Source organism: Penicillium hordei, assembly GCF_028827395.1.
Source record: "Penicillium hordei strain IBT 12815 chromosome Unknown utg000001l_segment0_segment0, whole genome shotgun sequence".
Taxonomy (NCBI): Eukaryota; Fungi; Ascomycota; class Eurotiomycetes; order Eurotiales; family Aspergillaceae; genus Penicillium; species Penicillium hordei.
This window is the reverse complement of record NW_026623142.1, coordinates 8,433,571-8,459,210: the sequence shown is the minus strand read 5'-3', so window position 1 is coordinate 8,459,210 and position 25,640 is coordinate 8,433,571. Positions and strand designations below refer to the sequence as shown.

At 51.2% G+C, this 25,640-nt stretch overlaps 3 protein-coding genes across 3 annotated transcripts; 1 reads left to right on the top strand and 2 right to left on the bottom strand.

Moving 5' to 3' along the window:
• Positions 1–1,905: 1,905 nt before the first annotated feature.
• N7537_003214 (AMP dependent ligase/synthetase) lies at positions 1,906–3,884 on the top strand (the record flags this gene model as incomplete). Its single annotated transcript, XM_056894272.1, has 6 exons — positions 1,906–2,175; positions 2,230–2,598; positions 2,664–2,909; positions 2,973–3,135; positions 3,200–3,525; positions 3,582–3,884. The coding sequence occupies 6 exons, from the start codon at positions 1,906–1,908 to the stop codon at positions 3,882–3,884; spliced, it is 1,677 nt and encodes a 558-aa protein (XP_056759267.1).
• A 708-nt stretch (positions 3,885–4,592) lies between these two features.
• On the bottom strand, positions 4,593–5,712 carry N7537_003213 (Clavaminate synthase-like protein; the record flags this gene model as incomplete). Its single annotated transcript, XM_056894271.1, has 3 exons — positions 4,593–5,270; positions 5,332–5,398; positions 5,477–5,712. 3 exons carry the CDS (start codon positions 5,710–5,712, stop codon positions 4,593–4,595), a joined length of 981 nt encoding a protein of 326 aa, XP_056759266.1.
• An 819-nt stretch (positions 5,713–6,531) lies between these two features.
• N7537_003212 (uncharacterized protein) lies at positions 6,532–25,148 on the bottom strand (the record flags this gene model as incomplete). Its single annotated transcript, XM_056894270.1, has 4 exons — positions 6,532–8,780; positions 9,732–15,948; positions 16,005–18,605; positions 19,557–25,148. 4 exons carry the CDS (start codon positions 25,146–25,148, stop codon positions 6,532–6,534), a joined length of 16,659 nt encoding a protein of 5,552 aa, XP_056759265.1.
• Between the last annotated feature and the right edge of the window lie 492 nt (positions 25,149–25,640).

The following is a 25,640-nucleotide window of genomic DNA, read 5'->3' as shown; positions in this document are numbered from 1 at the left end:
CCTTTCTCTTTATTTCCTGATGCTCCTTTATACTCCCAGGTAGGCGAAACGGATCCGGTGTGGGAACGTGAATTTCTCACGCCCCTCGCTCTGCTGGTACTACTACATCGGCTCTAGATGAAATCCTGTTCGTACTCAAACAACTGTTCAAGACAGAACAGGGTAGCAGCCCTCGCTGTGCTTGATACATGAAGGTGGAGGAACATTTTTCTCGTACATGGCATCGACCGTTACAACCCGTACTGTTGGCGGCCAGAATTCGAGTGCGACTATAGCCTTAGCACCTTAGCAGAGAGTTTTGCTTTAAGGCCACTCTCGCACGAGGTACCCCTATTCTTGTTGTAGGTGAGTGTCCACTTCTCTAGGGATTTCCTACCCCACACCTACACCTCCACCTTCGGGGATTTTTGATCGTTGTGCGGACCGGACACCAAAACATGGCGCTTGATTCGGGGAGTGCTGGTCTGATGGCAGTTCGCCAAAAATGACTTTAATCAACAGCACGTTCCTAGTGCCCGGCGCACACGAGATCGACTTTGTGGCAGAGTCATCCACCATCCCGGGGAAGAGGAGAAAGCACCCCAACTTTTAGAAGCGGCTATGCAGATCCGGTAGCGGGGCCTATTCGTGTTGACAACCCATTTGCTAAAGGCTAGTAGGATTCACCCATCTCCACCGTGGATCGACTAGCGTCAAGATTTCTGCCCGTAATTTATGCACGTTGTTTCAACTGCATACAAATAAATGATAACACTCCGATGATGAAAGATTATCCCAATTAGACTATATAAACCATAGATTACTCTATGATACGCTTGGTATGTGAGATCGTGTTAGAATACTAGTATATTTCGTGCAAAATTTCACATTTATGGCAGGATCATAAAATATAAGCTATGGAGAAATGGATCGGTGATATCTCACAAGTCAAATACACAAAGCCGCGACTGATTAACATGTTAACCCCTTTTAGAGTGGTGGGTGGATCCTACTAGGATATGTCGAATACTAAGTCCGACCGAGTACATGGTAGAAACCAGGTATTATACCGGAAACATCATGTGACACTTAGTACCAGGCATTACCATACAAAAGTATATATTACAGTTAGTCATCATGGTCCGCACAGATTGTTGAAATAGCGGGTTTTGTCAATTTAGTTAGAGTTGTCAACATTGGTCATCTATACCACACATTGTTCGTACACCAGCTTTCTGTCAGGGTAGCCTGTTGTACACGCGGCTCCGTGGATTATTTTCGAAAGGTGTGCTCTGTTCTCGCTCATCAGATCCTTTGATCGCATGGAAACAACGATTTAGCATCAGGATCATGATTTCCAGTGCTCAATAGTGATCGAGCCTGAGGATGATTCCGCAAATTAAGGGTGAAATATGGTTGTAGTAATGGGCTAGTGCCTCAAATTACAGTTTTTTACTAGACTGAGGTCGTGTTGGGACGATAATATATATCAAAATGATGAACTTGGGTCACAGCGCGTTGGGGAGCCATATAACGGGCGACATTGGCGTCGCTAACGGATTCAAACTGCGTCCCGGAATTCTGTATAAATACCTATTGTATGCTAGGTTACTAAGATCCCTTATGCATGTTGAGCCAACAGAAGTAGGCTTGTTCTCGAACAGTCCAACCGTGAAGTAGCAATGTGAAGGAATACTCGAGTTTTCATCCCGATGCAATGAGGCATGAACATCACGCAGATGAGGGGCAATCTTGGAACTATGCCTCCTCTTCGGTGGTTGAGAACTTAGTGTACATTTATATACGTATACATATAAGTACATCGAATCGCCGCGACATGAAAAAAGAGCAGTGTTTCCAACGTTTCGTCAAGGGTTTGTAATATCCCATCTTGTTGTTTCTCTATATTCGAATCACACACACAACATGGTCTTTACTTCTGCACCATGGTGCCGCGACCTTGTCTCCTCCTTCCCCGAGAGGCAGCTGGTAGGCGACTTCGTGCTTGAAGGTGTTGGCGAAAAGTTCGAGGGTAAGCCTATGCTAGTTTGTGCTCAGACTGGGAAATCATATACCATCCAGGATCTCGAGTATCGCGTCACCATGTTGGCACGAAGCCTAGCACAAGTGATGGGATGGAACCCTAATGAGGGTTCTCCAGAGAATAAGGTCGTAGGAATCTTGGCCGTGAACGCGGTAAGCTGACCAAATCCCAAAATGTAAGAGCAATGGCATAACGGAGGCTTCTAGATGGATTATGTACCTTTGTCATGGGCGATTCACCGCATCGGCGGCACATGTCTCGTCCTGCACCCCACGTCCTCGGCTATCGAGATTCAGACCTTGATGCGCAAAGCCAACTGCCACGCACTCTTCACTTGCCGCCAACTACAGTCTGTCTGCGAAGCGGTGTTTACTGCTTTAAACGACGATCCGGCGCGACTGTTTCTGCTCGAATTGGCTGACGACGATGCCACACCGGCAGCCCTGAAGACCGTCTCCCAGTTGATTGCGGATGGAGGGCGCCTGCCGGCATTGGAGGCTGTCGCCCTCCAGGCTGGGGAGACCCAAGATCGTGTCGCATATCTCTGCCCGACGAGCGGCACCTCCGGGTTCCAGGCATGTTGAACAACTAAAATTGGGTTTCACAACAGCGAGGACAGACACGCTGACCCTTTTGACAGAAGTTGGCGCAAATCACCCATGCGAGCGTGATTGTCAATGCCCTCCAGGCCATCACACAGGACGCTTATGCTAACGGGCCCAAGAACCAAGTCGCCCTGGGGGTCCTCCCCTTGAGCCACGCATATGGCTTAATCTTGCTACACACGTTGATATGCCGTCGCGATACAACGATTCTGCACGCAAGCTTCGACATGCAGGCTGCGCTGCGGACTATCCAACAGTATCGGATCGAGCGATTATACCTAGTAAGCGAGGCTTGTTTTTAGTGAAGGACGAATGTGTGCTGACAAGGGTCCCTTTTTGTTTAGGTTCCCGCGATCTTGGTGGCCTTGGTCAACAACCCGATCTTATTCGAGATGGTCGATCTGTCGTCTGTGCATACGGTGGTATGTGGGTCTGCGCCCTTGAGTGCCGACATGATGCGCGCCATGAAACAAATTCGCCCCGATTGGGATTTACTCCCTGGTTACGGTATGGAGACAGAGTCTACTCTCTGAACTCGGGACTCGGGCTAACCAGGAGTAAACGACTATAGGATTGACCGAAGCGGCGGTATTTGTTTCATTTACCAGCCAACACAGCATCTTCCCGGGCTCTGTGGGAAGCTTGTTATCGCACGTGCAGGTACGGCTGCTCGATGCCGATGGAGCCGAGATCCAGGATTACGACGTGGCCGGCGAACTGTATGTGCGATCACCCAGTGTTATGAAGGGCTACCTTGGGGAAAACGAGGCGGATGCCTACGCATTCGACCAGGACGGGTGGCTGGTGACGGGCGATGTAGCGTGCGTTAGGCGCCAGGACGACGGCGAGGAACATCTGTTCATCGTGGATCGGAAGAAGGATATCATGAAGGTCAAGGTATCTCTATCACTTCCTAGTCCGTGGTGTGGCATGCCTAATAACAAGCGCCACAGGGCATCCAGGTGGCGCCGGTTGAGATCGAAGCCCAGCTCTTGAACCACCCAGCAGTGGACGAGGCCGCAGTAATTGGCGTGCAGCACGACGAAGCCGGTGAACGCCCATTCGCTTTCGTGGTACGCTCGCGTCAAGTGGACACCGTGATGGACGAGCAGACACTCCGAGAGGCCCTCGCCGCACACATTCAAAATACCCTCAGTGAGCCATTCTGGCTCCGGGAGAATATCCGGTTCCTGGAGGCGATCCCCAAAAGCCACAGCGGCAAGGCTCTAAAGTTTCAGCTGAAAGAGCTGGTTTAAACGGTTGACGCATCCCAATTGGTCGGGAAAGGGGCCCGAAGGGGGCGGAAGATTTGTGACATAAGTGCGCTGTCCATCTTATCAGGCTGCAGCACTATGAAGACGCTATGCAAGTCTTGTACATAATTACAACAGCCTTTCCGTTCTTACATCTATTCCAATATACATGTTCGCTGACCAAGATTGATAGAGCCATGATCAGCGCTGCTTTGGAGTGTTGGAGCCTCAATACTGATTTGTTTCAAGCCGACCTAGCGCGTACTACGTGGGTGAAGGCGAAGTTCCTCCAATAACTCGGTAAGTCACTACAGGAAAACCTCGGATTCAAAGTGGCGGGAATCATAGGGCAAAAGATGGTTCCAAATGACCACAGCGATGTGCGATCCCTCCCAGAGGAAGATTTTCATTGCTTGGTGGATTATAGATCTAGATAAGACAGGCATATCGCCGCCCCAAGATGGGTGCTTTTCACCGCTTGGCAATTATATCTCAAATATCTCCTCAATACACCATGCATGTACGGATGTAGGTTTTGACTTCAGGATAATTGGAAAGTATTTAAAAACAGAGAGAAACTCAACTGCAAAATATACCCAATGCCCTATCCATCCCGGCCCGGGGGTTCCTGACAGTTATTCGAGTAAAAACTTTATTTAGCCACTTGCTATATAAACAGGAACATAAGGAAAGTGGAATAAATGAATATAATCACGTAGCTCCCACAGGAGTAGTCACGTTGAGCTGACGAGTGGAAATCATCTCCTTCTCGCCCTCAGGCCGGACATGCGTGAGTGGGCGCGCAAAGGCGTCAAACTTCCGACAGTGATAATCCTCATACGCCCAAACCGTCCCATCATCACTGGTAATAACAGCCTTCTCATTTGGTCGGACGAAATACGCTAGGGTGTATTTGGTGGGGTGCTCGATGTCACAGGGAACGACGCGGTGGATAGAAGGGACGCAGCGTCCTTGGGAAAGGAACTTCAGACAGTCGCCGAACTGCACGAAGAGTTGCTGTGGATTTTGCTCCACGAAGATCCAGTTTTGCCTTTCAGCCTCCATGATCTGCAGCCCCCGAGCTGTGGCGGAGAGAATAGTCAGGCTACCCACGTCAGTGTGCGCGATGTGTCCAAAGTTGCTGGATCCGGTGGGTTGTGGCGGATACTTGAGGAAGCCTAGATTGGTGACCGAGGGCTCGTTGGGCTGATGGGCGGCCAAAAGCGCATCTCCCAGCCCCAAAACCTCGCCCACACGGCGGAGGATCAGCTGGGCGGCCTTCTCGTACCGCTTCATGCAGCGCGTGAGGGTTTCCCGGTGGGAAAAGACTAGGTCTGGAGACTGTAGTGCGGGCTGGTAGCTAGGCAACAGAAGCTCATTTTGGGGCAACTGTGGACATTTATAGGTTAGTCGAACAGGGTGACTGTCACCAGCTCCAAGATGTAGGTACCATGAACATCTCAAATCCGTCGGGCTGGCCGGCATGCGCGCCCTCTTCGACACCCAGGGGCTTGAATCTAAAGAGCCACAAGGAACTCCGGTTAGTCCCACGTTATAAAATTAGGGATAGCATTGTGAATTCGGTCGCCGCTCACCCCATGGTTCGAAATCGCCCCAGCGTCTTAAAGTCGTAGCGCTCCTTCAGTGGCGTGGGAATATCAAAAATCTTTTTCGAGAAAGACTCGAGATAACGAACATCTTGGCGCAGGATCACAGCCTCAGGACAGTCAAGATCCAGATCAAAGCACCCATCCACGAGAGCGGCTTTGGTCAATGACTGTATGTCTTGCTCAGTAGCATTGAGAAGTCCTTTGTACGAGACTCGAGGCATGATGGTAAAGGGTAATTGGTAGATGTCAAGACTGGGGGCGAGAATTGGGATTATTATTTCCAGGGACAAGCCCTAGAGGAGGTGCACAGGGCTCCTTCTATAGTCTACTTGTTGCTAGGCCGATATTTCGGGTGGCCTGTTCCGCCAGTGTGAAGATGCAGACCCTGTCTCACGGTCTTTACCCACTCGCTATTTCCGCACCAAAACTGACTGACTTTGAAACCTATTCTCTTAATAAATTCTTTAGATAATTTTTAATAAAATATTTCTTACTGGATGATCTGACATATGTGGCTGTGAAGTGGTAACTGATTGAAATATACATAAGGTGAATCTCTATTATATATAGCGGCTCCCATACTAAACTCACGATTAGAATCATTTGTCAAGCTTTGAAAATCGACCACTCTTTATCTAAAATACTTTGTTAGATAATATACGTATATTTTACCCTATATTTGAAATGATAATGAATATAAAAATAGTTAAAAATATGCTACGGTATAAATTTATTAAAAGAACATGGTTCAAAGTCGGTCAGTTTTGGTGCGGAAATGGCGAGTGGGTAAAGACTTAATAACCCCTATGTAGTTCACCCAAGGTATTTGGATCAAACCAGACACAAACCTCGGAAGCCGTCGCTGTACTGCGTATCGGAATGAAATAAATAGGTTGTCACAGACACAAGATTTAGAAGCGAGTAATAATGCAAACATCGCATACAATTTATTGAAGTCATAGTACAAAGTAAATAGCAACATGCGTACATAAAGTAACGGTTTCGTATCTCCTCGAATGAATCCCAGGCATATGCTTTCTTCAAACTGGATCACACCATTTTGAGGACGCGCGCCTATTCTGCTCCGATGGCGGAGCGTCCACGAGGCGATCCCCGTCTTCCTGTGATTCCGTTAAAATATCCAGGGCCGAGATTGACTGATCTCCATCACCCAAAAGAGATGATAAGTAGACCGCATCCAAGAGATCGCCGCCTCTCTGTGCAAACGAAAGCATGCGGGTCTTTCCACCTTCCACTCCCCGACGATGCTGGAGTACAGCTTCCCACTCCGGTGTCTGTTTTAGTTTAGAGAAGGTCATGCCGTCTTCTTCCGAGATGGGCTTTGTCATTCGGGAGATGATTGGCGTTTCGAACGGTGACATAGTCTCCTTCAATGTTTGGGATGAGTCGCTCAAGAAGGTCCGAACGGTATTGCCTAGGATGCGCAAGTATTCCAATGCCGTCTCCTTGGATATGCTTCCTGGCCGGTAGGAAATTCGGAGGTCCAGCTCACCGTCCCGAGAGACCGCAGTGACGCCCACATCGACCGTCCACGTCGCATCAGGTGTCTCCAAGGTTGAGATAGCGTATTCCTTACTGCCCAAATCGAGGGTACGGGTCTGCTCCGATATGCTATTGAAAGTAGAGGTAAAGCGCGTCGAGGTCACCCAGTCGGTACATCCATGTAGAATTTCCCGGAATCCGAGTTGACCGTGATCGAGACTTTGAATCTGTTGATCCCGGGTCTTGTGAAGGAGCTCTCGAACAGTGGCTTCGTTGGAGAGCTGTAAACGGACCGGGAGGAGTGTGACACAACACCCCATGGCGTTCATTAGAGAGGCCTTGACGGTGCCACGCGTTGACACCGTGTCACCGAACACAACATCCTGGGTATTGGAAAAGCGGCTGATAGTGACTGCCCACGCCGCCTTCACCAGGATCGCGATAGTTATGCCTTCAGATTGAGGGTTGACGCACCGAATAGTTTGAGGGGCTAGGTGTGCGACCTGGGACGGATATTGACCAATTGTCGTGTGAGAGCTACCCAGGTTCGTCATAGACGAGCCAGAAAGAAGATTAGTCCAGTATCTGTAGGTATTCGGTGCAATGCTCTGCTGCTGGTGGTAGAGGAAAGCCGAGAAAAGCGGTTGTGGGTGAGGGACTGTTCCTTCGATGATGCACTTAAGGATTTCCCAGACTGTATTCATAGAGACCGCATCATACTCGGCATGTGTCATTCGCAAGAGAACTCGGTGTCGGGAACTTCTAGATTCCTCAATAATGGCAATCTGGGTGAAAGGCTCGCCTAGGCGGGGAGGTGGAAGCAGTAGTTGGTTAATGATCTCGGACGTCATTACCTCGATGGAGCGATCGGTGCGGAAGATACGGATTTCGGGCTCATGGACACTCTTGATCACCTGAAGAAGTCGGCCCTGGTCGAACACGTAGGCCGTGCGTAATACAGGAATGGTTTTGATCAGATCTAAACAGCTCTTTCTCAATCGCTCGATGTCATAGGTGCTATTACCATCGAGGAGAAAGTGCGCACAGTTTCCAGCCCTGGGGCCAGCGAGAATACCAGCAACCGTCATGGCTTGGAAGTCGGTGGTCGGTAAGATGTCAATAACATCCCGCGTGCTGCAATCACAGACCGGGTATAATACATTTTGGATAAATTCTTCGGGGTTGTCAGAACCGATTAACGAGAATGGAGCTAACTCATCACCTGAAACGACTGGGGTTTCATTCTCTGCTCGAGCGCTCAAAATCAGAGCCAGGTCTGAGAGGCAGGAGTACTTGAAGATGTCGGCTACAGTCAAAGTGTAGCTCCGAGAGTGTGAAGCTGCAACAATGCGCATTGCCGCGAGGGAGTCTCCACCAATGTGGAAGAAATTATCATTGGCTCCGATGTTTTCGAGCTTGAGATTAAGTCCTTTAGCCCACAATGCCTGCAGGTCTCGCTCCATGTTGGTGGACGGCGCCACTTTAGTTCCAACGCTGACTCGATACTCATGAATATTGTCGTCTTCGATGTTTACCAGTAGCGCACGTAAGGACTTGCGATCCAGCTTCCCTGATAAGTTGCGACTCATTTCAGCAATCGGAAGGAAAACAGGCGGAACCATATAAAGGGGTAATGTGCGCAATAATATCTGGTACAGCGTCGCAAATGCCGTTTGCAGCTCTGTTGACAGCGGCAGAATTCCGGACGGTGTTGTCGGCACAGGGCGATGCGCACTGTCTGTAGCAAACTCGACAACTGCCACCAGGGTGATCCTTTGACCCTGGTCTGCCGTGAGTGGCTCCACTGCTACAGTGCTGACCCCGGGTAGATGGTGCAAGATTTGATGTTCGATCTCGCCCAGTTCGACTCTTTGGCCCCGGATTTTGATCTGGGAGTCCATTCGGCCGAGGTGGACCAATGTGCCGTCCTCGTTCTGCCGGACGAGATCGCCAGTGCGATAGAGTCGTCGTCCACGCAAGTTAAGGCGCCCCGTAAACTCCGGATCGACGATGAATGATGCATCCGTTCTAGCCGGATCACCAAGATAGCCCCGTGCCAGGAAGGGACCTTCAATCCAGAGCTCACCTGGGGCTCCGATAGGGCTAAGATGATTGTCATTGTTGGGTTGTGTGACCCATAAGCTTGTCGCCAGTGGAAATCCGATGTTGCTGGCTTCGTGGGCGCTGGTATAAGGGCGGGTACAAGTGCTCATCGAGCCTTCCGTAGGCCCATAAGCGTTGTAGACTTCAACATGATCCAACCAAATCCTAACAACATCTGCACGGACTGATTCACCAGTCAAAATCAGTTTGCGCATGGTGGGGACGCTTGTCGGAGTGATCTGCTGGGCCACGGTGGATGTAAGCATCGCTGTGTTGACGTTCATGTCTGCCATGACCTCAGTGAGCCGGTTCATGCGGTCCTCCTCGAGGGGTACACATACTACACCTCCAAATGCTGTTGTGGCGAAGGTGTCAGTGATGATATTATCGAATGTGTATGATGCAAACTGCAAAAATCGAGTACCCGGTGTGAGTTCCAACCAGTGTCCCTGCTCATCTAGACTTGTCGACATGGCCCCGTGTTCGATGACAACGCCCTTAGGTATTCCAGAGCTACCAGAAGTGAAAATTGCCCAGGATGCGTTTGAAGGTGTCACTCCTGTATTCGGGGGTTGAGTGTAATATGGAAGACCATCGAAAGCCTCCTGATTGAGGACGACGAGTTTGACTTGACTAATGGAGCTCAGCCCGCGCAGCCGTTCCCCTTGCTCTGGGCTAACAACAATAACGCGTGTCTGGGAGGCTTCGATGATGGTTTTGATGCGGGCCAAAGGTTGCGTTATCCCCAAAGGCATATTGACACCTCCTGCTTGCATGATAGCGAGCATTGCCACTGATCCCCATTTCGATTTCTCCATACAGAACCCAACGATGATTTCAGGACCGACGTGGAGAGACACGAGGTGGTGGGCCAGACGTGCGGCTGCAGAGGAAAATTCACTGTATGTGAAATCTCCATCCCACGCATTGATAGCGGTCGCTGAGGGCGAGCGATCCACCTGTTCTTGAACCATCTCATGGATACATTTTTCCAGTCGTACAGGTACCTCTGTGTTCCATTGTAATATCTGTTCTTGGCTCGCCTGGTCAACCGTCAATATACCGGCTAGTGATTCTGATTGGGCCACTGTCTCGCACAATCGGTGGATCATCGAGGAAAAATAGTCCATCACATGTTTCATTTGGGAAGACGGGATGATATTCTTGTCGTAGTGCACGTCGACAATAACTTGCTGTTGTCCGAGCTTGCATTCGAGAGTGATGGCATGGGCATTGAAGGGTTCAATCGGCATAGGGATGCTTTCCATGCCCGGGAACGCTAGCTGTTCATCAGAACCGCTCTCATCAGCAGGTTGAATGACGAGTAAGCTGCCCATGTCAAGCGTGGGCGAAAGCTCGGGAACCAACGCTTTGATACTCTGGAGACCGGTATGCTCGTGGTAAATCATGTTTGTTGCTTGCAGCTGGATAGCCTCGAGGTACCGGGCCACAGTTTGCGTTTTTTCCACATTCACCCGAATGGGCACCGTAGTGATGGTTGGACCCGCAATGTCAGAGATCCCCCGAACCCTAGCATTACGGCCAGATAAAGTCGCTGCAAAGGCTATATCATCATGGCCAGAGTACTGTGCTACGACAAGTGACCATGCGGCACGCAGGATAGTAGACATTGTCACCTTGCATTGCCTCTGAGTGGCCGGGAGTGAAATTATCCGTTGGAGGTCTTCTTGCGGGAGCGGCTGGATATCCGTTGGTCGTCGAGGCCAGCTGGCCATGACGTCGCCCTCCAGTTGATTGCGCCAGTAGTCAGTACTGGAGACTGTATCAGGGCGGCCGTTTTCCAAATACTGGATAAAGCGAGTGAAGGGGACAGATGATCGGGACTGATTCGAGTGATATATCTCACCCAGACGTTTGCTGAGTGTATTCACGGTCCAGCCATCATACAGGGCATGGTGGGCGGTCCAGATAAAGTAGCACTCTCCACTCGGCTCTTCAACAAAGCCATATCGTACTAAAGGTTGGCCCAGAGACATTCCCTTATCTCGGTCAATTTGCAGATACTGCTGCAGGTCTGTGCCATATTGCCAGAAGATGGTGCCGCAGACCACAACTTGTACTGCGCTTACTTCCATTACGATCCGGGAACGCAGGATGTTGACCTCCGCCGATAGGGTCTCCCACGCAGCCTTGAACTGCTCGCGATTCGTTGAGTTGCCCATCAAATACACCTGGCGGCTCACATAAGCCGCCGGCTGTCTGGCAGTAACTGCCATGAGGCCCTCCTGCAGAGGCGTACAGGGGTAAATATCTTCAATCTGATCTTTTTTCACCCCAATGCTCATCGCGACACTTGATAAAAGGTCCTCTCTTTCATCGGTGGAACAGTTACAGAAGTCTTTCCACATCGAAAATGGCGCAGGATCCTTTGTTTCATGGGCAGATACATCTTCTGAGGGCCGTTTGGCGAGGTGCGAGGTCAAGTCAAGCAACTGGGGCCACTTGAAAATATCTTCCACACTCAGTTGAAGCCCTTGGGACGCTGCTACTACCACCAACCGCATTGCAGTCACCGAGTCACCACCCAGGTGAAAGAAATTGTCGTTCATGCCCACCGCATCAGCTGAGATGTCGAAAACCTCAAGCCAGAGCGCATGCACCTGCTCTTCCAATCCTGTCATGGGGAGTGCCTTAATCTCCCCACCTTCATGTTGGATATATTGCTGAAGCCTTGGGAGAGAGTGTTGCGCCAAAAGGTCCCGAATAGCACGTCTGTCTAACTTGTTGTTGGGATTTGATGGCATGTGGTCCACAGGAAGGTATGCGGCGGGGACCATGTATCCTGGTAAGACGCGGAAGAGCGTGTGGCGAAGATTGTTGAATATAGCACGCAGGTGATCACTGGGAGCGAGGGGTTGGGGACCATCCCTCGAAGCCGTTTCGTTGCTCTCGCTCATCATGTCCAGTACAGCAACGAGGCTGACTTGTTTGCCATCGGCCCCGTGCTGGATGCGCTCCACCGCGACGGTACGCGCACCCTCAAGGTGTTGTTGGATCTGGTATTCGATCTCACCTACCTCAATACGCTGACCTCGGATCTTCACCTGGAAGTCTCTGCGGCCGAGGTGGGTCAAAGACCCATCTGGATTTTGCTTGACAAGATCTCCAGTTCGATATAACCGTCGATCCGAGAGGCCCAGCTGCTGCATAAAATCAGGGTCTGTGACAAAGGCAGCGCGAGTCTTTTCCTCGTCATTGAGATATCCACGGGCTTGAATGGGGCCCTCAATCATTAATTCACCCGGGGCACCAATGGGACACAGAGCGTGGTGATTTTCAGCCTGCACCACCCACCAGGAGCAGGCAAGTGGGAAACCAATGTTGGACGCAAGTGCGGTGTCATGAATTGGCCGACTGCAAGATGAATGGATCGAGCATTCTGAGGGGCCATACGCATTCAGAACGGTCGCGTGAGGAGACCACAAGGCAACAACAGCAGCTGTCACAGGTTCACCAACAAGAATCATCGTCCTTATAGAGGGGATCTGCTGTGGGACGAGCATCGAGGCCACGGTAGAGGTTAATGTCGCAAAATTGACACTCATGGAGATCATCGATGTGGTGAGTCTGTTGACGCGATCATGTTCTGATGGAATGCAGACGCATCCTCCCACCCAGAGAGTTGTGAATAAATCCTGAATTATTGCGTCAAATGTATGAGCGGCAAATTGTAGGGTTCTAGTAGTATGATCCATCTTGAATTCCGCACCATGGGCCATGATACTTGTACTAAGAGCACGATGCTCCAGAATGACTCCCTTCGGCGTGCCCGTACTCCCGGACGTGTAGATTATCCAGGCCGTATTATGCGGAGCCACCTCAGTCTCCCGGATAGGTGCGGTGGTCTGCGCGAGATTGAGTGGTGTAAGTTTCTCGATAGATTCAACATCCACAGAAAATAATCTTAGGCCGAGTGGTGCCAGCCTCTGATGCTGTTCACTATCCACGAGCACAGTATCCACCGCAGCGTCCTGTGTGATTACCTGAACCCGAGTAAGAGGGTGAGTAACTCCCAATGGTACAGCAACACCACCCGCGTACAAAATTGCGAGCATGGCAACAGCCGCCCATTTGGACTTGTCCATACAAAGTCCCACAGTCTTCTCTTGCTTGACACCTATTTCAAGAATGAGATGATCAGCGAGCCTAGCTGCATGACAAGAAAGCTCGGCGTAGGTAAAGTCGCCATCCCAGGCACAGATAGCGGAAGCAGTGGGCTGTCGTAAGACGCGATCAAAAACGAGGTCATGGATACATTGATCGCTGCCAGTTGGACCTACACGGTTCCAGGCCAATATCTGGTCTTCATCTTGTGGACTGACATGTAACATGTGCAACGGTTGCTCAAACCGGTTGGGATTTGAGAGTTCCTTGACAATATGCACGAAGTAGTCGACCACTTTCAGGACATTTGGCGATGCAATCACGTGCTCGTCATATTGTACATCGACTTCAATTTCATTGGATCCCAACGTACACTCCACTTGAAGCCCAAAACTGCCAAAGTCTTCAAATGGTACTGGAAGGGACTCCAGGCCGGAAAGAGCGATAGAGTTATTGTCAGTCTCTGCCGCGGGCTGGATCACAAGAAGGTTGCGGAGAGCCAAAGCGGAGCCACTCATTTCTGGCAGCAGCTCTTTGATCTTTTGCAGTCCAGTTTGCTCGTAAGGAATCATTTCCGTGGATTGTTGCTGGATTTTTCGCAAAAGTTGAATCACAGTCATAGATTTGTCGATTGATACGCGAACAGGAACAGTGGCCAACGTGGGGCCAGCGATTTCCTTGATTTGCCTAACGGCGGCATGGCGTCCTGAGACGCTGGCAGCGAAGGCGATGTCGTTACTCCCACTGTATTGTACCATAACAACAGCCCAGGCCGCTCGCAGGGTGGTTGAAACCAAAACGCCTTCGTTCGACCCCTTGGGAACAACGATAGCTTTCCGAATACGCGATTGGGGGCGAGGGTGGTAACCAATTTGGGGAAGTGGTGGCCAGTCTGCCACCACCTCCCCGGTTAATTCATTTTGCCAATAATTGGTCGTCTCAACAGGATCCTGCCGCATCAAGTACCGGATGAATCTGGAATATGGAATGATAGAGTATGCCGAGGTGTGATTATTACTATTGTAGATCTCTGCAAACCTCTGCACAATCTCGCGCATTGTCCATCCGTCATAGACACTGTGATGAGCGGTCCAGATAAAGTAGGATTTGTCCGCCGATTCCGTTACCAGCCCGTATCTCACGAGGGGTTGATCCAACATCATGCCTTTTTCGCAATCCTCGGCGATATATGAAGTGAGGTCACCGTTGCATCTCCATACGATAGGGCTTTGTACCACAACTTGTATGGCTTCCTTGTTAGGGCCCATCATAACCCGAGTGCGGAGGATGGGAGTTGTGCTGCTTAAAGTCTCCCAGGCTGACTTAAACCGGTCTAGATCGATTTCTTTGGCGGACAATAAATAGACTTGACGGCTGATGTAGGCAGCAGACTGCCGAGTGGTAGTTGCCATAAACCCTTCTTGCAGTGGTGTACACGGGTATATATCTTCAATCTGACTCACGTCCACATAACAGCGGGTCGCAATATCGTGCATAGCTTCAGGCGAGGCATTGACCCACAAAGTGAAGGGTTCTGGGTCCTCTTCTTCTGGAACAAGTTCAAAGCTGCGCTCAGTCATGCTCTGCGCGAGGTCACAAAGGTGAGGATGGTGGAAGATATCGGCCACAGACAATTGCAAGTTGTGTCGCTGCCACGTCATTGCTGCAAGGCGCATGGCAGCCACCGAGTCACCTCCAAGCTGGAAAAAGTTGTCGCTCACCCCCACTCTATCCGACTGCTCAATTCCCAAAGCTTCAAGCCATAGAACATGTAGTTTGCATTCCATCTCGGTTGAAGGAGGAATTTTCTCTCCTTCCTCAAGATGCTGCAGCATGGATTCAGCGGAGATTAATGCCAATTGCTCCCGCAAGGTTGCCCGATCCAGTTTACCTGAGAGGTTGCGAGGCATCTGGGCAACGGGAAGATATGATGCTGGAACCATATGTGTTGGTAAAACCTGCATAAGGGCACTGTAGAGCTTTTGGAAGGCCTCGGTCATGAACACTGTTGGTGGCAGAATTCTCAATTTCAGGGAAGGGGCTTGAATATCACCCGTCTGGTATCTGCTGTCAGGAGCAAATTCGATTGCGCCGACTAAAACAGGCTCTGAATTTCCCCCTCGCTTTAGCAGTTCCACTGCCACGGCTCGGGTCTCTGGGAGGTGCCGGGCGATCTGATATTCAATCTCACCAATCTCGACCCGCTGGCCGCGAATCTTCACCTGGGTATCGCGTCGCGCAACATAAACAAAAGACCCATCGTCCTTCTGGCGGACAATGTCACCACTTCGGTAAACACGACGCCCTGTTTTGAGGCCGAGTTTCGACATGAAATGCGGGTCCAAGATGAAGTGCTCGTTTGTTTTCGTTTCGTTGTTCAAATAGCCGCGAGCGAGTTGGGGTCCCTCGATAAGAAGTTCTCCTGGCGCTCCCACAGGGCATAGGAAGTTGTAGTTCTGTGGATCCACAACCCACAGACGTGTGCCAATCGGTTGTCCAATGTTGTGTATCTCGTCGACATTTTGAACCGGTCCTGCTGCGGAGGAGAAAATTGAGCACTCGGACGGGCCGTAGCAGTTGAACAAGTCCACCTTGGTCCTCCAGAGGTTAGTTACCTCGACTGTGGCGGGCTCTCCCCCAAAACGAGGACACGCAGTGTGGGTGCCTCTTCGGGCGAGAACAATCCAGCCACAGTATATGTCGTCGCAAGCGCGTTCACTTCTGCCCTAGTCATGAAAGCAGTGAGCTTTCGAATATCGAGACGATCATCTTCGCACGGTACACAGCATAGGCCGCCCCACGCCAGTGTGGTAAAATAGTCCTCAATAGTCCCGTCAAATGTATGAGCTGCGTACTGCAACTTGCGGGTGTGGGTGCCGAATCCATATCGCGCTCCGTGGCACTTAATACTTGTACACAAAGTGCCGTGCTCGAGAACAGCTCCTTTGGGTGTACCGGTTGTACCAGAAGTGTAAATTACCCAGGCAGCGTGGTCTGAAGTGACCAAGGGACACGACCGGAGATCGGTGGCAGGTGTAATAGAGAGCCTCTCGAGGAGCTGTGAGTCAACTACAAGGAGTTGACAATTGACGTTGCCATTTAGGCGACGGTATTCTGGGGCATCTACCAAGATCACGGTCGCCTTGGTGTCGTTCACGATGGTCTCAATTCTACGGGTTGGATGGGTCACGCTCAGGGGCACAACCACACCTCCAGCCTGCAGAGTGGCGAGCAGGGCCACCGCCACCCATTTTGACTTGGACATGGACACACCAACCATTTGTTCTAGTTCGACTCCCAGTGCCGTAAGTTCGATTGCCAGGAGATCAGCCACTTTAATCAGTTCCCCGTAGCTCAGGTTTCCATCCCATGCCCATATCGCTTGAGATGTCGGACATGCGTGTGCTTGCTCCCGAACAAGTTCATGGACACATTTGTCTACTCTTCTCGGAACAGTTGAATTCCATGCTGCAATTTGGCGTTGATCGGCACTACTCAGAAAGTCCAACTCCAGCAGGGGGTGACTTTGGAGGTTTGGGTCGCATAGCTGCTCCAAGATGTGAGTGAACTGGTCCAGCACTCGGGTCATAAAGGTGGCTGACACAATATTGGAGTCGAATCGAGCTTCTACCACGATCGCTTGTCCTAGAGTACACTGAACATTGACTCCGTAGCTGTCAAAGTCCTCCACTGCTAGTGGAAGGGCTTCGATGCCGGGGAAATCGAGAGTCGTATCGCTGTCTGCTGCGGTTTGAATGACGAGCATATTGCGTAGCTGCAACACAGGATGGCTGAGGATTCCTTGTAGCCCGGTATGCTCATAATTGATCATCTTGATGGCTTGATCCTGCACCCCACGAAGGAAATCTCCCACAGACTGAGGGTTATCAGTGTTGACTTGGATACGTAGGGGCACCGTGGTGATGGTAGGAGCGATTATCTCGCTCACTTCGCGGACCGGGGCGTTGCGACCGGAGACATTGGCTGCATATACAACGTCTCTGTGGCCAGAAAATTGCACCATGGTCAAACCCCAAGCGGCTCGCAGCACGTTGGCCATCAAAATTCCCTGTCCCATATGTGGTGCACTTGTTACTTCCTTGGAAATGGAGACCCTCGCTCGTGGCTCATATCCTGCGTTGGGCAGAGGAGGCCAGTCGGCCATCACATCTCCTTCAAGCTGCTTGTCCCAGTACTCGAGACTGTCCGTCGTATCGATCTTCGTCAGATATCGGATAAAGCGAGAGAATGGAATGGATCGGGGTATGTAGTCAGCCTGGTTGTAGATGTGAATGAGCTCCTGGCACAAGAGACGAATCGAGAAGCCGTCGTATATACTATGATGGGCGGTCCAGACAAATACTGGGTCGCTAGACGGTGGATAGATCAGACCATATCGAGCCAGTGGTTGTCCGAGCTGGATGCCTGCCTCCTCATCCTGTGCGATGTAGTCTTTCAAACTGGAGTGCTGGTTCCAGGTAATATCCCCCCGCACAACCACCTGCCAGGATTTATGTACGTCAATGATTGCTCTTGTACGCAGGATGGGCATGCTTGAAGCCAGGGTCTGCCAGGCCGCCTGAAACCGAGCTATATCGATCTTGTCGGACAACGCATACATTTGACGGCTCACATATGTCGAGGGTTGACGTGCAGTGCTTGCAAGAAGACCCTCCTGTAATGGCGTGCACGGATATACATCCTCAATTTGTTCCACAGAAACACCACATTGCTCGGCAATGAGCGCCAGGCGTGCTGTTCGGTTATCCACATCTGGTTTCACGGTCTCTTCCCACAAGTCAAATGGGGCGGGGTCTCGCTCCAATGCGCTTACCATCTCACTCTCCACGGATTTCTCCTCCATTACACGTGCAAGGTCCGACAGTCGGGGATTTTGGAATATGTCGGTAACAACCATCTTCAACTCCTTGCTCTCTTGGTTGGTAGCTATGACTATCCGCATGGCGGTGACAGAGTCACCACCCAAGTGAAAGAAATGGTCGTGAGCACCAACCTCCTCAATAGGAACTCGTAACGCCTGCGCCCATATTCGTTGGATAAATGTCTCCATCGGAGTGGATGGCGCTGTCTTGAGCTCGGTCTCATCTGCGATATATCCTGCCAAACTGCTTGAAGGAATTTCACGCAAGAATACCTCCACAGCCCGGCGATCCAGTTTGCCTGATGTATTTAGAGGGATGTGAGCAACTGGAACATAGAACAGGGGTACCATGTAAGTCGGTAGAACTTCAAGCAACTCATGGCGTAACGTAGCGAATGCTAATCGCAGGCTTGACGTTGGAACCAGAGGTTCCAGAGATTTTGCTTCAGCCGCAGTCTGCTCGCCATCCTTTCTGAATTCAACCGCCGCAACCAGAACCATCTTGGTATCGAGCTCCCGCAGGTGAACCACTGCGTACTGAGCCTGAGGAAGCCTTTGCGCGATCTGGTGTTCAATCTCGCCAATTTCCACCCGTTGGCCGCGAATTTTGACTTGAGTGTCATGCCGCCCGATATATGTGAATGACCCATCGGCTTGCTCATAAACGAGATCACCAGTCCTATAAATGCGACATCCCGATGGGGTGGACAGGAAATCTGGGTTGACTATAAAAGAGAGAGCTGTCTTCTCGGGATTGTTTAGATAGCCCCGAGCCACCAGAGGTCCCTCAATCAACAATTCTCCTGGGGCACCGATGGGGCACAGCTGGTTATTGCTATGAGGATTGGTCACCCAGTGGCGTGTGGCCATGGGCCTGCCAATCTTGAGTGCCTCCTCGGGGTTTGATAATGGTCCATTCGCAGTACACACGGATCCCTCGGATGGGCCATAGGTGTTGTAGATGCTTACCCCGGGCTGATTCCATAATTCTATCACCTCGGGCGTCAGTGCTTCTCCAGTCAATGCAAGCGTGTGTAGCGACGGTATGTCAGAAGGAGAAATTAAATGTGCCACGGTTGGAGTCAAACTGGCAAAGTTGACCATCATGATGCGCATAGTTTCTGCGATATTGTTGAACCTGTCATCCTCTGATGGCATACAGATACAGCCGCCATAAATGAGAGTTGCTGAGACATCGGAAATACTGACGTCAAAGGTAAATGGAGAGAACTGAAGAGCTCGGGTCTCGCTGGAAATATTCATCTTGTTGGCCTGCATCCTCATACTGGTACACAATCCACCGTGTTCAATTACAAGGCCTTTTGGCGTTCCCGTACTCCCGGATGTGTAAATGATCCAGGCTGCGTTATCGGGTGTAACGGTAGTCGCTGGGGCATGAGTCTCCGAAGGTAGCCCATCCAGCAGTTCTGTGTCGACGATGATTAGATTCACGTTGAGATCCAGGCTTCCAAGTCGCAATTGATGTTTTGCATCGACGAGAATCAGCTTCGCCGCAGTATCTTCAATAATAACCTTTAGCCGCGAAAGAGGGTGAGTTATACTGAGAGGAACAATTACGCCACCAGCAAAAAGTGTGCCGAGCATGGCTACGATCGCCCACTTGGATTTATCCATGCACAGGCCAATTTTCGTTTCAGAACTGACGCCGGCATCAACTAGGAAGTGGGCCAGCTGCACAGCTTGACTAAACATTTCACAGTACGTGAGATTTCCATCCCAGGCACAGACGGCTGGCGAGTTAGGTCGTGCTAAAACTTGCTTATAGACCATCGTATGGATGCATTGATCAACACGGGAGACATCGACAAGAGCATTGTGCTCGAATATGAGCCGTTTATCCGCGGCGGTGATTAGGTCCAGTTCGCCAAGATTACGCGATTTGATCAATGCCGGGTTGTATAGCTGCCGCACTAGGTGTGTGAGATGTGACAGGATTCGTTGCACCTGTGCCGTGGGCATAACGTGTTCATCGTACCGGATGGCTACCCGGAGTTCCAAAGGACTCAAAGTGCAGTCCACGGTCAGGGCGTGACTGTCAAACTGTGTCACTTCGCCACCTACCAGCTGCTGCACACCAGGGAATTGCTTGTTTGCATTGCCTTCTTCAGCGGTTTGCACCACCAAGATGTTCCGAAGTTCAAGTGCCGGACGCGACTCCGAGGAGATGAGGGCCTTGATTGTCCGTAGACCGGTGTGCTCATAGTCAATCATCTGCACTGCTTGTTCTTGCACCGAGTTCAGGAACGATGTCACATCTTGGTTCCAGTCAACGTGAACGCGCACAGGGACGGTGGTAATGGTCGGCCCGACCATGCTCTCTATCCCCAATACCGGAGCGTTCCGACCAGATACAGTGGCAGCAAACACGACGTCATTGTGACCTGAGTATTGTGCCATTACCAAGGCCCAGGCTGCCCGGAGCACATTGGATGCGGTCACTGTGCTGCCTGACCTGTGTGCAGCAAGAGATACCACCTCGGTCAGCTCTAGTCCTGGTTGTGGTCGATAGCGAACATGTGGAAGAGAAGGCCAGTTGTTCATCACATCGCCTTGAAGCTGATTGGACCAGTACTCTGCACGATCCATTTTTTTATTTTCATCTTCCTCTTGATTGCGCAAAAACCGAATGAATCGTGTAAACGGGACGGTAGACTGGGAATATCCAGACTGGAAGATCTCAGTGAAATTTTTGTAGAGGAGACCTGAGCTCCATCCATCGTACAAACTGTGATGGGCAGTCCATACGAAGAAGCGCTCTTCTGAATTATGGCCGCGGACCAGCCCATATCGAACCAGCCGTGTTCCAGGTCCCATCTCATCCTGTTGGTCGGATACCAGATATTCGTCGAGACTGGTGCTGAAGTTCCAAGAGATTTCCTCGTCTAGGACAACTTGTAGAAGTGGCTTCGATGGTTTGCTGCTGGCTACAATGCGCGTACGGAGTATGGGAGTGGTGGCACTCAGAGCTTTCCAGGACTCCTGGAAACGATCGAGATCCAGATTCGGATCGAGTTTGAAGATCAGTCGGTTCACATATGCGGATGATTGCTCAGCAGTAGTGGCTATCAGGTCTTGCTGTAAGGGTGTGCAGGGGTAGACGTCCTGGATATTCTCCAGCACAGTGCCGCATTGATTCGCAATCTCTTGCAACTGATCATGCTGTTGTTGCGTGACTGGACTTTCGCCAAGCCACAAAGAAAACGGCTGGGAATCATTGTTCAGTTCTTCCCTTGGTAACAACCTGGTGCTCAGGTGCTCCGCCAAATCCACCAGCTGTGGCTGCCTGAAGATATCGGCCACGGTTACTCGCAATTCGCGCCCCGCAGCAGTCGCAACCAGTCTCATAGCGACCACCGAATCTCCTCCAATCTGAAAGAAGTTGTCGTAAATATTGATCTGGGAAACAGGCACATGCAGTACGTAGGCCCAGAGGTCTTGAAGCTTGCGTTGGATCGGTGTTGCAGGCTCGCCGGAGAGCTCGCCGGCAGCCAGGTATTTTTGTCGATACTCCGGTCCAATCGCCTTCAAAAGCTCCCCAATCGCGCGTCGGTCGAGCTTTCCGGATACATTCAAGGGCATCTCCAGAATTGGCAGAAAAACGGCAGGCACCATGTATGTGGGGAGCAACTGGAACAGCGTGCCCCGTAACCTTCGCAGGGCTGAGTTTAAGGCAGGCGTTGGCTGAAGCATACCATGCAACATGACGGGCCTATCGCGATGTTCACACCCTTCTTGAAAATCGACCACGGCGGTCAAACTGATCTGTTCAGTTGCACTCTCTTGCAACAATTGAACCGCCACAGATCGTGCCCCTTGAAGCTGTTGTGTTATTTGATACTCGATTTCACCTACCTCTACGCGCTGGCCGCGAATCTTCACCTGTGTATCACGTCGACCTAGATGGGTAATTGACCCATCCTCGTTCTGCCGCACCATGTCACCAGTGCGATACATCCGCCTCATGTATCCATGATCCGATTGTATGTTGAGCTGCTGGATAAAGGATGGTTCGATGACAAATGCCGCTCTGGTCTGTACCTCGTCATTCAGGTACTCGCGTGCCAACAGGGGTCCTTCGATTAGGAGCTCTCCTGGCGCCCCGATGGGACACAGTTGGTTGTATTCAGCGACATCAACTACCCACAGTCGAGTCCCCATCGCTGTACCAATAATCGACGCTTGTTTGGGATCAGTCAAGGGTTCACTACAGCTTGAGTGAATCGAGCATTCGGACGGGCCGTAGGCATTGAGAACGGTGACATAGGGCAACCACTGCTTGACTACGTCCGCTTTGACTGGCTCGCCAACCAATGCTAATTTTTGCATTGAAGGCACGTCGGGAGGATGGATCAGTCGCGCTACAGTAGATGTCAAAGTTGCAAAGACCACTTCCATCCTGCGCATCGCCGTCGTCAAGTTACTCATTCGCTCTTCCTCATTTGGCACACATACCACACCACCCCAGGAGAGGGTCGTGAAATAATCTTGGATGCAGGCATCAAAAGTGTGGGCTGCAAATTGCAACATGCGTGTTTGAGAATTCATTCCGAAGCGAGCTCCGTGGGCCTGGATACTGCTGCACAGGGCCCGGTGCTGCAGGACAACTCCTTTGGGCTTCCCCGTGCTTCCGGAGGTATAAACCACCCATGCAGCGTTATCTGGACCGACCGTTGCATGAAGTTCGTCCTCTCTGGCTGGAAATCTCTGTAAGAGACTCTCATCTACAACCACCAGCTGGACATCGGGAAGAGTTGAGAGTCGGCCTCGCTGTTTAGCATCCACTAGGACAATTTTGGTCCTAGTATCCTCTAGTATTCCTGTAAGACGTGCCTTAGGATGGGCCACTCCAAGCGGAACGACGACTCCTCCAGCTTGCAAAATCGCTAGCATCGCAACGCCGGCCCATTTGGACTTGTCCATGCACACCCCAACCATGTTTTCAGCGCCGACCTGCAAACCCTCAAGATACCATGCCAGCTGGTTGGCATAGTTGGCAAGTTCCTTGTAGGTCAGATTTCCATCCCACGCACATATAGCGGTGGTATCTGGCCGTTGATTGATTTGATCCGCCACCAAGTGATGTACGCATTGTTCAACTCGTGCAGGAGCGGTACCATTCCACCGGATGATGGTAGCTTGGTCAGCGGTACTGACCAGCGAAATATCGCGGACTTTGTATGTGTCTGTGTGGATGCTATAGAGCTGTTTCACCACATGTTCCAAGCACCTCACCATCCTCTTCACTTGCGCCCCAGCAATCACATTCTCATCATAACGTGTTTCCACAGTGATCGCGTCTAAGCCTAGCGAGCACTGTACAGTCAGTGGGTAGATATCGAATCCCTGTAGATTGACCGGCAAAGCGTCCATTTCGGGGAATACAGTATCCTCAGCTTCCCAGGCGGGCTGGATCGCCAACAGATTCCGCACTTCGAGAACAGGTCGAAGCTCGGGGGCCAGCTTTCGGATCCCTTGCAAGCCCGTATTCTCGAAGGCCATCATTTCCGTTGCTTGCTGCTGAATCATTTGCAAGAAGTCGCGGACGCATTGTTTTTGATCGACATCAATCCGAACAGGCACTGTAGTGATAGTGGGAGCCGCAAGCTTTGTCAACTGACGTACTGGAAGATTTCGGCCTGCTAACGCCATGGCAAATACTACGCTGTGCCCCTGGCCCGCATATTTAACCATGACCAGGGCCCATGCTGCCCGGAGAATAGCGGGTAGTACGGATGCGGGGCGGTTGTGAATTTTTGATGGCGGTAGAAGCATCTTGTAGATGTCGCGGTGCATAGGCTTGGGCTGATAGTCTTCGCGCGGCAGCGGCGGCCAACTCACTATCAAATCCCCCTGTAGCTGGGTACACCAATATTTGATATCGGCGGCATGGTCCCGTCGCAACAGATGCCGGATGAAACGTGTGTATGGGACAGCGGAAGGGACGCGGTCATGTAGATAGATGTCCGCCAGATGCTGATACATGAGCCCGGCACTCCAGCCATCGTAGACACTATGATGTGCGGTCCAGACTAGGAAGCGCTCTGTCGGATGCTGTACTATGGCCAAACGCACGAGGGGCTGGCCCAGTTGCATCTCTTTGTTCTGATCACTAGCCACGTACTTGTCAAGATCAGAACTGTGCTGCCAGCTTAGTTGGCGCCCAATCACAACCTGCACCAATCTACTTTCATTGGCCTCTTGGTCAACCAAAATCCGGGTTCGCAGAATCGGTGTCACTGTGGCCAAAGTTTCCCATGCCGCCTGGAAGCGGTCCAATCGAATTGAACTGGATAGTCTGTACACCTGTCGACTCACGTATGCGCTGTGCTGATGGGCTGTAATAGCGATAAGACCTTCCTGAGTGGGGGTGCAAGGGTAGACGTCCTCGATTTCCTCCACAGAGACGTCACATCTTCTCGCAATCCACTCGAGCCGTTGGGCCTGGGTGACTGAATCGGCATGTTCTAGCTCTCGCCACAGAGTAAAGGGCTCTGGATCTGGCTCCTCAGGCTGGTCTTCCGTGCTCTGTTCGTCGAGAAACAGAGCGAGATCCGATAGCTTTGAATGTTGGAAGATGGTAGCAACGGTGAGTTGGAGTTTACGCGCCGCTTGGAGAGCCACCATGCGCATTGCGGCAACAGAATCACCACCGATCTGGAAAAAGTCATCGTCACAACCAATGTCTTCAGTATCAATTTGCAGCGTCTCTGCCCATAGGGCCTGCAATCTCCTCTCCATCTCGGTAGTTGGCGCCTCCTTGGGTCCTGCATTGGGCATAAACTGTTGAAGATCTGATATGGAGACCGTGTTCAGATATGCTCGAATGGCTAGCCGGTCCAACTTCCCAGACGCATTTATGGGCATATCATCCATCGGTATATACAGTGTAGGCACCATATACGTGGGGAGGGAGCGTAGGAGATTCATCCGCAATTCCTGGAAGGTTGAAGCGAGCGTTCCAATCGCAACCGTAGCACTCCCAGCGATCGCCCCTGTCGTCACTGGCACGGGTACGGTGGGCATGTATGGGCTGTTCGGGGCGAAATTCATCAAGGCCACTAAATTAATATGAGCTCCCCGTTCTACCAACTCCACGGCAACGGTTCCAATGCCAGACAGTTTCTGCGTGATATGATACTCAATCTCACTGACGTTCACTCGCTGACCGCGGATTTTGACTTGTTCACTGTTACAGCGGCCGAGATAGAGTAGCGACCCATCCGGATTTTGGCTCACTACGTCACCGGTACGGTACATGCGACGTCCTGAAGGCAGGCCTAGCTGGGTCACAAACTTCGGGTCCAGGATAAAGCTGGCTTTGGTCTTGGCCACGTCATGAAGATAGCCGCGAGCAAGCAGAGGGCCTTCAATCAGTAGCTCACCAGGAGCTCCGATGGGACACAGAGTTTGGTAGTCCGTTGCCTGCACCACCCAGAAGTTGGACTTCATGGGCCGTCCGATGTTCCGGGCCTCGTAAATATGGAATAGCCGCTGGCTATTTGAGGACACGATGGA